The 11,766-nt window shown below is 33.0% G+C and overlaps 2 protein-coding genes across 3 annotated transcripts; one reads left to right on the top strand and one right to left on the bottom strand.

Moving 5' to 3' along the window:
* Positions 1-4,720: 4,720 nt before the first annotated feature.
* On the bottom strand, positions 4,721-10,881 carry LOC132708317 (dihydrolipoyllysine-residue succinyltransferase component of 2-oxoglutarate dehydrogenase complex, mitochondrial). 2 transcript variants are annotated; one of them, XM_060680583.1, is made up of 8 exons: positions 10,584-10,881; positions 10,376-10,455; positions 10,199-10,318; positions 9,867-10,135; positions 7,448-7,742; positions 6,358-6,650; positions 6,108-6,265; positions 4,721-5,073 (listed from the first exon to the last, which is right to left on the bottom strand). In XM_060680583.1, exons 1-8 carry the CDS (start codon positions 10,668-10,670, stop codon positions 4,939-4,941), a joined length of 1,437 nt encoding a protein of 478 aa, XP_060536566.1. In that variant the 5' UTR covers positions 10,671-10,881; the 3' UTR covers positions 4,721-4,938. The 2 variants fall into 2 exon arrangements, with proteins under 2 accessions (XP_060536566.1, XP_060536575.1); XM_060680592.1 differs by having other exon boundaries at positions 7,448-7,733.
* Positions 10,882-11,264: 383 nt separating this feature from the next.
* On the top strand, positions 11,265-11,766 carry LOC132708346 (uncharacterized). Its single transcript, XM_060680637.1, has 2 exons — positions 11,265-11,414; positions 11,484-11,766. The coding sequence occupies exons 1-2, from the start codon at positions 11,332-11,334 to the stop codon at positions 11,764-11,766; spliced, it is 366 nt and encodes a 121-aa protein (XP_060536620.1). The 5' UTR covers positions 11,265-11,331.

Below are 11,766 nucleotides of genomic sequence, written 5' to 3'. Positions count from 1 at the left end.
CATTTTTTTAATACGAGTCTGTTGAAGGGATTTTTTAAATTGCCCAAATACATTTCATATTAGGTAAGTGGAATTCGACACTGGCAGGATTGTTACTATTTATTGTAACGTAACTTAACTACAATAATAAAACTGCGTGGCTATATTACTAAAATCGCGGATTCATTCATCACGGGCCTAATTTCAGGATGCTTAAATATAACAAATATATAAATAACATATAAATAAGTTTTGTAAGTTTTGGTTAGTTTTGGTTGCCTAAATAAGATGTATGCAGGATGTGTACACATTCCTACCACGTATGGCAAGTATGCCACAAAATTCCGCTTACGGGGATAGCAAAAGGACACATTATAAAAGTTCTGTGGATATATTCTAGAGGTTTGAGATTTAAATATACTTTAAGAATTTTTCCCGTCAACAACTGCTAAATTATGGCGACAAACATGTACATGCAACAGTATATGAAAGTAACTGAGATTGGTCTAAATCGATTCAGAAATAACCAATTTTCGATTTTTTTTAAAAAATTAGTAATCTAAAATTTTAGTATCTCATTCAAGTAGCACTTCTATAGATAGTTATTTAGCTATTTAACTATCCCTTAGTAATCTTAAGCTATCGCAATTAACTGCAAGGTATTTAATAGAGCTATGGGTGCTCTAGTCTATTAATTTTAAGTTTTCTGGAGGCTACGAAAGTAAAAATTAAAACCTAGAGGTGTTACCTACAGAAATATAATATTTTCTAGAGACCAGATTGGTAATATAGAAGTTGGTACAAATATAGAGCAATTAATATTAATAACTAATTACATTAATTGTATAGGGAATACATTTGAATTGCTTTTAACTAATTATTTTAAATAATTATTTAACTAATTTTTAATTTTATTCCTTCATAATTCTGGAAAATTTAAAAAGTGAGTAAAATAATATGTCTGTCTTTGCATAATATTATTAAAATAGGTTTTTTCCTCAAAAATTCACAGATCCTCATTTTTAAACTTACTGCTTATTGCGCTTAAAATGAATCAGACTTATGGAACATTCAGATGTTATCCAATTTATTGCAGCCATTTGCAATGACGTTAATTTTGCTTTGTCATACAGGTATCGTCGAAGTCAGGATCGTGATTTTTAGCCAAATTTTAGTTGAGTTGTCCGTTAATAAATTATTAAGCATGTAATATTTTTAATTTTGTGAAAAAACAAATACTACTGCGCTTACGCTTATCTGACATTACAATGAGCATATTTGGAATTAAAATTTAATATTTAATATGAATGACAATAGTTTAGCAAAGGTTTAATTTTAGAATTCACTCAGATTAATCAATTTTTTTGCAATGATTCTGAATAAGCAAGTTTTAAAAATTCACATCCCACATGTAAACAAAAAATGCCTTGTCTATTCCCTACACTGCTCCGTGTGGAGAACAATTAGTGATAGTTTTATTAATATTAATTATTGTTACAGTGGAACTTTGGACGCTTGCAATAAATCATGGGTTCGTTTACAGTAATGAAGAGAAATATTGTGTTTTCGGAGCCCGATAAGGCAGCTGCGCGAATTATTAATCTCTCAAATCACTTAGTCGAAATTAAATTATTTAAATATCAGCATTAAGAACTCTCGTCTTGAACTTTGGACATTTGCTATTCTTAAAAAAAACATAATTGCGACGCTGTGATTTTAACAACGTTGTGTGATAGAAAAGAGCATCTTGAAAAATTCCGGCTTCCTAGCTGTTATTTCACAGCTTCTCAGTGTTCGCATTATTAATATCTACAAAACACTATAAATACACTTTTGCCTACATGTTAATTTTTTTTAATGGAAGCATATAGTTAAATAAATATAAATCAAGGAATAGTTAAAAATCAATACATTTTGTCTAAAACATTTTTTATAAATCTTACAAATTTTGCAAACTAACCAAAACTAAGTATTCGATTTCCTTGAAAGGAGAACAAACCAAAAACAAAATTACTAAAATTAATACATTTTAAAAGTGCGGGAAGCGTGAGTTTCTTGTCCCACGGATCCAAGTCACTTGGGCGCAATCGAATGTTTTCGGAGATATTTCCCACGCATATCATTTGTACGTTTGTCAATTCTGACGGTCATGTCAATGGATCTATTCCTGTTATTTTGCAAAAATGTACTCAAAAACCAACGGTCGTAGAAAAAGTATAGTATGCAACACGTTCGGTAAACTTTTTGAGTCACTCATTTATCAAACACTCGCTCCGCTAGCACCAAATCAACTCGTGGCTAAAATGCCATTTACCGCCACTTGTTGCATAATATACTGTTCCACTCCTTACTCTAAAATACCCAATTGTAACCACTTCACAGAGGCAGGCGATCGGATGTTTTCGCTAAAATTTAACTACGGATGTTATTTTGATGTTTTTCAATTCTGACTGTCGTTCGCTTCGCTCGTTCCCAATCTAATTTGTGTCGATGTTGTTTATCAAATTTGCAAACGATTTTATTACCTATTGTTATTTGGTAAACAAATCAATATAGTACATTATGCAACAAGTACGGTAAACGGCATTAGAGTCACGAATGACTTTAAAAAATTACGAAACGTGTTGCATACTATCGTTTTTCTACGTTTTTGGTTACATTTTTGCAAAGCAACAAGAATACATTCACTGACATGACCGTCAGATTTGACAAATTAAATTTCAAGCCGTACAGTAAAATTTCCGAAAGAATCCGATTGCTCCCAAACCGTACGGTAATATCCCGAAAATGTCAGAAGTGGCTCGGATTCGCGCGAAACGAAACTAACGTGGTAAAATGACACTGACAGCCACCTAGATTGGGGTATAAGGTATTTTTTCTACTCCCGTCTGTAAAGTACCTAATTACACATCGATTTAGCGTGCGGGAACGGTCACTTTAAAACGTCAGTTTCGTTTCCCGCGAACCCGAGCCACTTCGGACATTTCCGGGTTTTTGAAGACATTTCCCACGCTTTGAATTTTGACGTTTGTCAATTCTGACGGGCATGTCAGTGAATGTATTCGTGTTGTTTTGCGAAAATGGACCCAAAAACTAACGCTCGTAGAAAAACTGTAGTATGCAACACGTTCGGTAAACTTTTTAAGTCGCTTGTTTATTAAACACTCGCTCCGCTCGTGTCAAATAAACTCGTTAGTCAAATGCCGTTTACCGCACTTGTTGCATATAATATACTATTTTCTACTGCCGTATGTAAAATTACTAATTAAACACCGATCTAGCGTGCGGGAAGCATCACTTTACCATGTCAGTTTCGTTTCCCACGGATCTCAGCCACTTCATATATTTCCAGGATTTTACGGCACGGGTTTGGGAGCAATCGGATGATTTCGGAAATATTTTTCACGCATTGAATTTTGACGTTTGTCAAATCTGACAGTCATGTAAGTGAATGCATTCGTGTTGTTTTGCGGAAATGTACCCAAAAACTGAAGGTTGTAGAAAAAGTATAGTATGCAACACGTTCGGTAAACTTTTAAATCACTCGCATCACATCCGCTGCGCTCCGCTCGTGTCAAATAAACTCGTGAGTCAAATGACATTTACAGCACCGGTTGCATAATATACTATTACAGACGGCAGTAGAAATGGTATATTATGCAGCAAGTGCGGTAAATGTCCGAAGTGACTCGGATTCGTGGGAAACGACACTGACGTGGTAAAGTGACGCTTCCCGCACGCTAGATCGGTGTGTAATTAGGTATTTTACAGACGGGAGTAAAAAAACATAATTTATTCATATATTTGACGGCCTGCTACCTACAGAAAACTCCAAGCTCCAAATGATATTTATTTTGAATTCAGCTACAAAAGAGCGCAATTTTTGGAATCACTAAATTCATATATGCCATTACAAAATAATACACATGTGATAATTTGGCTAATTTAGCTTGCTCCGTATCACTGTATCTTTAACTGCAGAGAACACTTGTGAAAACAAGTAGTAACAGTAAAAATAGAACCAAAGGGCACTGTAGGTCACATTTTTATAAATTTAATAAAGTATGTAATTTTAAACACAATTCAGAATCTGAAAAATTCAGTTACAGCACACATTATAAAAATTGAGGACACAACAATTGTCCAAAAATCTCAATGAAAAAAAAAAGACATTTCGTAGGTACCGGTAGATATAGTTGGTCTAAAAATTTACCGTGTTGGTATTTTTCAAAGTAGATTTTCCATGGCAATAAAACTAAGATATGCAATTAATATATATATTATACAGGTTTTGGGGATAAACGTCATTTTAGTCAGATAATTCACGATGCACTGCATACAAAAACTTTTATCTTTAAACTTCATATAAAAACTATCAAAACAAAGCCTTTCTGATTTTATAGGAAATTGGCTTATTTTCGGAACTGCTGTTTTCAAGAACTTCATTTTACAAGACTTTTGGACAACTTACAATGCACAACATTTTTTTGATATCCCTTCAGCCTTTTATAAATGTTTAATGTTAACTGGGAGTGTTTTTTGTTTTCTTAATGGCAAAATTTCTAGAAGTCAAGTCTGTAGAGTTTTGGAGTTTCTTCAATACTTCAAATGACTATTATATTACCTTCTTTAATACTATACTAATACCTTGGGATCGTGGTCCTTGCGAATTTCGTAAATTGTGTGGTCAGTTGCTCAGCTGCCAAAAAGGTCGGCGTAAGAAATAATTAATAAGCAAAAATCAGTAAAACTTTTTATTTAACAAATAAATAAAAACATGATGCAAATTATGAGTTTAAAAAGTCTTTTCAACAAAGAAAAACACATAAATAAATTCGAAAAATTTGGACGTAAATACGGGAAAATTTTAACATAAGATTGAAAAACATTCAAAACTGTGTCGCTGTTTTCAAATACTAAGGTGTTACCAAATTATATTTGTCCTAAGTTTACATGCATTTATAGCCCGGCGATCATGGTGCGTGGATCTTCAACTCCCTGTTTGATTTTTCTTAAGAATAACACAGCCTCGCGTCCATCAATCAGCCTATGATCATACGTTAGAGCAATGTACATCATTGGTCTTATCACAACCTATAACATTATACATATCAGTAAAATATTTTTCAGAAATCTGTTAAACAAATATTTGTTATTGGAGGCAAAATAGATAGGGATAAAAAATTAAAAGCGACTGTAGTCTTTCTGTAAAACTGTTTCCCAGCTTGTTTAAAATATTTTTCATAAATCTATAAAAAGATATTTATTTCCGAAATAAGTGAATTATATTACATGTGTGAAACTGATCAAAAATGTTATTGGAGGAAAAATACATAGGAATAAAAAATTTAAAGCGCCTGTAATTTTTGTGTAAAATTGATTCTCAGCATTGATTAAAATATTTTTCAGAAATCTCTTTAAAAAATATTTTCTCCCGAAATAAGCGAATCTGTTGCGTGTGTGAAAATGATCAAACATGTTATTGGAGGCAAAATAGATAGCAATAAAAAATTAAAAGCGCCTGTAGTTTTTCTGTAAAATTGATTCTCAGCATTGTCTAAAATGTTTTTCAGAAGTCTACCTATATGTATGTTATCCAAATTCTTCCTTGTAATGTGCAACCATAGTATATTATTGTTATTCATGACTTACTAATAAGTTTCTGAGAAAAAGTACATACTATTAAATATTTTTGAAAAGGTAAAAGACATATTTTACAGCCTATAAATATATAAATATAAAAACATAAATTTGATTTATAACCCAAAAACAGTCAAATGAAACAAACATTCTCTTCACCACTGCACTCTCCGTAAAATCTATACCAATATTATTTTATCTTTTCGATACATCTATGAAGAACTTTGTTGTTCATGGCATTTTTTGTTTTATTTCACATATAACACAAGAATTGGATTACAGCTTTACTTTGCATTACCCGATTCAGTCCAATAAGATTCGGGTCAAATTTAGTTCGTTTTGGTAGTAGAACAAAAAAAGCCTCAATGCTTTTTGAGCCAAAAATCAAAAATAGAATGGTACGCCCAAAACATTTTTCGAAAATCAAAATATTGCGGTTTTAAAATACATCAAATGACAAATTATTTTTAAAAAACACGCATCATTACCTGTCCCTTTAATGCAACGGGTCTTTCAAAAGTTGCATGCATACCCAAAATAGCTGATTGAGGAGGGTTGATTATGGGCGTACCCATAAGGGAACCAAATACTCCACCATTGCTCACTGTGAAAGTACCACCATCCATATCTTCGATAGCTATTTGACCTGAATCACAAACACTTTTTAGAGTTCTTATTGCAACGATAAATGAAACAAAAACAATCCCAAATTAACGTGTAGGGGTCAATTCTAGTTACCTTTTCTTGCTTTTTCACCTAATGCGGCTAAAGCTAATTCGATATCTGCAAAATTCATATTTTCCACGTTTCTAACGACAGGCACGACTAGACCTTTGGGTGTCGCGACGGCGACCGAAATATCAACATAATCTCTATACACAATCTCGTTGCCATCTATAACTGCATTAACGACTGGTTGGTCCTGCAGCGCGTACGCTGAAGCTTTCAAGAATGCAGACATAAAACCCAACTTTATTCCATACTTTTTCTGAAACGCTTCCTGGTGTTGCTTTCTGAACTCAATTATATTTCTAGAAGAATGACGAAAAAAAATGCGACAATAAAGAATTTGTAAAGATTGGAAACATCATCCAATATACAGTGTGTCCCACTTAAGAACTGTACACCCTTTTAAAGTCTTTGTTTATGATTCGATTTTGATAAAAAAAATTTGTTGGATAGGTCTCTGAAAAATGCACTAAAACCTTGTTTTGCTTATTGCTTCAACTTAAAGTCTGAGGTGCTATTAGGGGCTTCTTTATGAATAAAGTGTCAACGAATTCTTATTCAGGACTACATAAAACCTAACTATACTAATTTCCATAAAGTTCGAATACAGGGTGCTCGAAATATCGCGGGCGCCTTGCTGAAGGATTACTCCTGTAGAATATTTGTTGATAATTCTTTTTTTGGATAGATTTTACTGAAAGACTTTATTTTGGATATGATATGAACTAAACAGAATGAATCCTGAAGCTTTGGATATAGCAATGGGTCCATATGCAAATAGAATCTTTACATTACAGAAAAGACTTGTAAGAATAATAGTGGGGATAACCTATAAAGATTCAGTAAAAGAACACTTTCATAAGCTGGAGTTCTAACAAGATTTTGTCAGAAAAATATTAAACACATAGAATCAAAGACTTTCAAATAAAAAATAAAAATATTCTTAATTAAAAACCTTTGTATACTGTAAAATATATATGTGGATATATGTTAGGATAACTTTAACTTAATTAAAAATTGTGACTTGTAATAAAATTACTCTATATTTGTAAACACCAATAAAGCTTTTGTTGTTGATTTGGAAAACATCTAGACTTACGTCATATCAATTTCATTAAACGTTGTCAGCATGGCGTTAACGTTTTGAGCCTCTTTCAGCCTCTGCGCGATTTTCAGCCTCATTCTGTTCATTTTCACTCTTTGTTCGGTTCTCGTGCCGGTGATTTCTTTGGTGGGATCAGAGGGCGGTAATTTAACGGTCGCCGTCGCCTCCAAAGACTGAGCATGTCGAATAGCAGCAACCGGAATTGAAGTCATCGGGGATGCCGGTTTAGGAGGCGGGGCGGGCGCCGCCGCCGCCGGTTTTGGAGCTGCTGGGGGTGGAGCTGTGGCAACTTCAGTTAAACATCAACAATGACAAGCATACACAAACAACGAAAGAACATAATTAAAGTAGTGGCATGTTCTTTTTACTTTATTTTTCAACAATCCAATTGATTAAAAAACTATGTTGATGCAACTAGAATTTTCACAACAAAGCATTTATTACGTCATTATTAACTGCATTACCAGACCAATCTTACAATAGAAAATGCCACTTCATATAAGAGAATCTCTGTTAATATATAAGAAATACTAATAACTATGTTATAAATTCTTTACCACTTTCATCTTTACGCTTCTGAGTACAAACTCTAAAGGAACGAAAGCACTGTCTCAAAACTACATACGGCGCAAATACTTTATGAGAGGGCATCTTTTGTAAGCTTCAACTACAAACGCGTTCAGAGTAACTAAAAACTTTAAAAAAATGTCACAATGACAATGGCATTACATTTGATAAACAAGGAATGATTTGCTTTCATATTTTGAACATTTATTCATTCGAAAAATTGCAATATTTGAATGTAACTTGCATTTACTATTTTCAATCAGTGATTTTTGTCTTAAATATATATGAATATAACTTATTCAGGTAAGAACAAAAACGTCAAAAATGATGTAGTCTTGACCATGGCACACCAATCATGACCAACCTTTTCAGCATGGTTAAAATAAAAAACTGTCAAAGTGTTGGAGATTATTTAGTTTATGGTCTGCTGCCTCTTAAATATACTACCCAACAAATATACAATCCAACTATTCGGATGTGAACCAATGACGTCAGAAAAGACATAGTCTTGGCCAGGGCACATAATGCGTGACCAAGCTTTACAGCATAGTTAAGGCTGAAGAACTGTCAAATTGCTCGAAATTATTAAGGTTACAGTCCACGAGTCGTTCATATGTAAAGGGTCTACAGATACAGGAAAAGGACGTTTATTTTTAGCGCCTTATTTTTTATTTACTTGTGCCTGTTTTCTGGTTGTCCTATTGAATATTCCAGTTATTCAGAATAAAACAAACGGCAATAGTGTATATATTGAAGAATAAAGATAGCCTGATTAACAACGGCAACCAAACTAACATTAGATTTTGGATAATTGAAATACTTTTATTTTTTAGTTTTAATCAGACAACAAAATATTTTATTAGTATTCATTATATGTAAAAAAAGTTATTTTTGAGCGATTGACGATTATTCACAAAAAATGGTATTCAATTTTTTTGTAGAAGAAGACTGATGACAATGGAAAAGCACTAATGGAATCACATAACATTCGATTAAAAAGGGTCAAATTCCTTAAATAAATAACAAAGTTTTGGAAGGATGGAAGGTATATTGTCTACACTGATGAAACATACATTCATAGTGGACACACATCTGATAAAGGATCAAGACCAATCACAAAAGTTCAACGACTTGTTATTTGTTTTTCGGGATGTGTTCTATTTATTTTTTATACCTTTTAATTGTGTATTTTGATTAAATATTATTTACTTATTATTAATGTACCTAACTTATTTTCCATTTGATTAAATAATTTAATATTTTTCCTGTCTTTGGTGAGTGATATACTGCTTTGCCAAGCTGGAAAATCCCATAGGACGAGAGGTTGGGAGATATTGATGATTTCTTTTATTTTTCACAATGTAGATATGTTTAAAGAAAAATGTTGGTTATTGAGCAAAATGGGAGATAGGTAAAATAGGATATTTATCTTTGTCTTGGATTTAGTTTATTTAATTGTTTTAGTTGTTCATTAAAATTTCCAGTAAGTAGTGGCCAATATTTTATCCATGAATGGAATAACAGAAGACCATTTTTTTAATTAAGTTCTGTTACAATTGTGTTTTCCCAACCTATTAGAGCAATCGATGAGTATGTGGCCATAATTTACCTTATTTTGTTTTTATCTTAAATTTCAAAGCAAACAAAGGCTGAATTGAAATAGACTCATAATCAGCTTTATTATTGGTTTTGATTCTTAATAATGTAAAAATAGTTTTTGGCCATTTTAAAGGTTACTAAAATTCTTGCATTCTCTTCATTTACATACATTTTCATGACAATATAAAACTGAATTTCCATTTTCTACCACCATAAAAAATGTATTTGCAATTACTGTCATTTTTACCTGGTGGAGGAATGGGTGCTGAGGGTTGTGGAGCAGGCGCTGCTTTTGGTACCTCTTTGGCAGGTGCAGCTTCAGTTTTTTTTGGTGCTTCACCAGTCACTTTTAGTTTAAATAATGGTGTCCCAGCCTTAACAGTGTCACCATCCTTGACCAAAATCTCCTCTATAATACCATGGTTGGGTGAGTGCACTGGCATAGACGTTTTATCAGTTTCAATTTCCATTACCACTTCATCCTGAGCTACTGCATCTCCAACTTTCTTTTCAAGTCTTAAAATAAACATAATATATCAAAAAATATAATAGGTGAGGAAATTTAATTGCAGTTCATACCTTACATCTCCTTCAGTTACTGATTCTGGGAAGGGTGGGCAGGTAACGGTCTCTGACTGCAATACCAAAGCTGATATCCGAAAATATCGATCACTGCGGCAACATACTGATTTAACAGGTCTAAAAAAAAGATACATTTTTAGATGACTGTGACATCCACATTTATGTGCTGTTTACTTTAAAATCAGTTCCCTTTGAGGTTTGGTACTGTATTTACAAATTGTGCTTGCTCCAAGGCGTAATATTTGTGTAGACACCTAAGATTTAAAATTATATAACATTTTCAATCATGGAAACTCCATCTTTGATAGAACTTTAAATAGCAACTTAAATTAACCTCTTACATAAGGAACTTATTAAACTCTAGTTAGCTTTATGCTCTCACCTCATTATTTTTGTCTACATATTTATGTAAGTTGCGAGCTACAAGGCGAGAAAATCCACACCTGATTAAAGATATTAGACTGGACATCGCTGATAGTTATCTAATACCCTTCCAGAGTGATTGGATAAATATTCCCTAAGAACTTAAAACAAATATTGGCACTTAAAAAAAAATAAATCTTAAAAAGCACTCAAACTATTAGCACACATTCCTTCCCAAAATCATACCAAATCCGAAAATTATAAATTGGAGGTGATGTCAAATGTCACACTTAAGATGTCACCATCTGATTTTTAAATCAGATTGGTAAGTTGGGCTGCATATTGACATTTGACACTACAACGTTAGTTACACCTGCGATTGTTTCCCCCCGAGCGTATGAACAAATCTTTAATTTTACCTTCAATCCAAACATATTTTTTCTTTTTAGAGATTAGCAACATTGTCGGCTGCATATTTGTAAGTAATATTGTAGTAACCAAAAATAACCAAAATTCACCAACACCAACCAAAAAAAATTGCGAATATAAATTTTAAATCAATACATTAAGGAACATTTCAATACCTACAAAGGCACGAAATGGTAGCGTTCGTAAAAAATCGGGTGCAAGTTAACCCGCAGTTATCAAACTTTTTATTTCGTATGCTGTGACCAAGGACAATTTAGCAAATGCTTTGTAGATCTTTGCGCAGAACATAACCAACAAAATGTTTAATTACTAAAACCATATTACGAAAAATTATACCGATGGCAAGTGCTGCGGGATCCTATAAACGTATGTTGCAGTTACTGGAGAAGTGGCCATTAGATAAAAGTAAAGCCGGTGGAAGGTAATTGAAATAGTTCCTAACCTCTTTTTTTCCATTGAGAAGCCGTTATTGTTTTTACTCTATTTTTAGAGATCTTGCTGAATACCTACGGTCTCACATTGACAAAGCCTACAGGGAAAACCATTTTGAAGCGAATCATAAGTACTGGGATCAACAATACCTGGCGGCTCAAAAAATTGTCAACAATACAAACAAACATAAATACAAGCGATCTTTATCTTCTACAGCAACTGGACTCACCAAAGAACAGTGTAGCATTGCCTTATCGAATGAATTTTTAAATCAGGTTAACATAAAGGAAAAGTTCTCTATTAGGCAATTATTTTCCGGCACTTCGGAGGAAAAGAATTAA

Source organism: Cylas formicarius, unplaced genomic scaffold, assembly GCF_029955315.1.
Source record: "Cylas formicarius isolate icCylForm1 unplaced genomic scaffold, icCylForm1.1 PGA_scaffold_10__41_contigs__length_53128322, whole genome shotgun sequence".
Taxonomy (NCBI): Eukaryota; Metazoa; Arthropoda; class Insecta; order Coleoptera; family Brentidae; genus Cylas; species Cylas formicarius.
The sequence above is the reverse complement of the archived record's forward strand: the minus strand, read 5'-3'. Positions and strand labels throughout refer to the sequence as shown.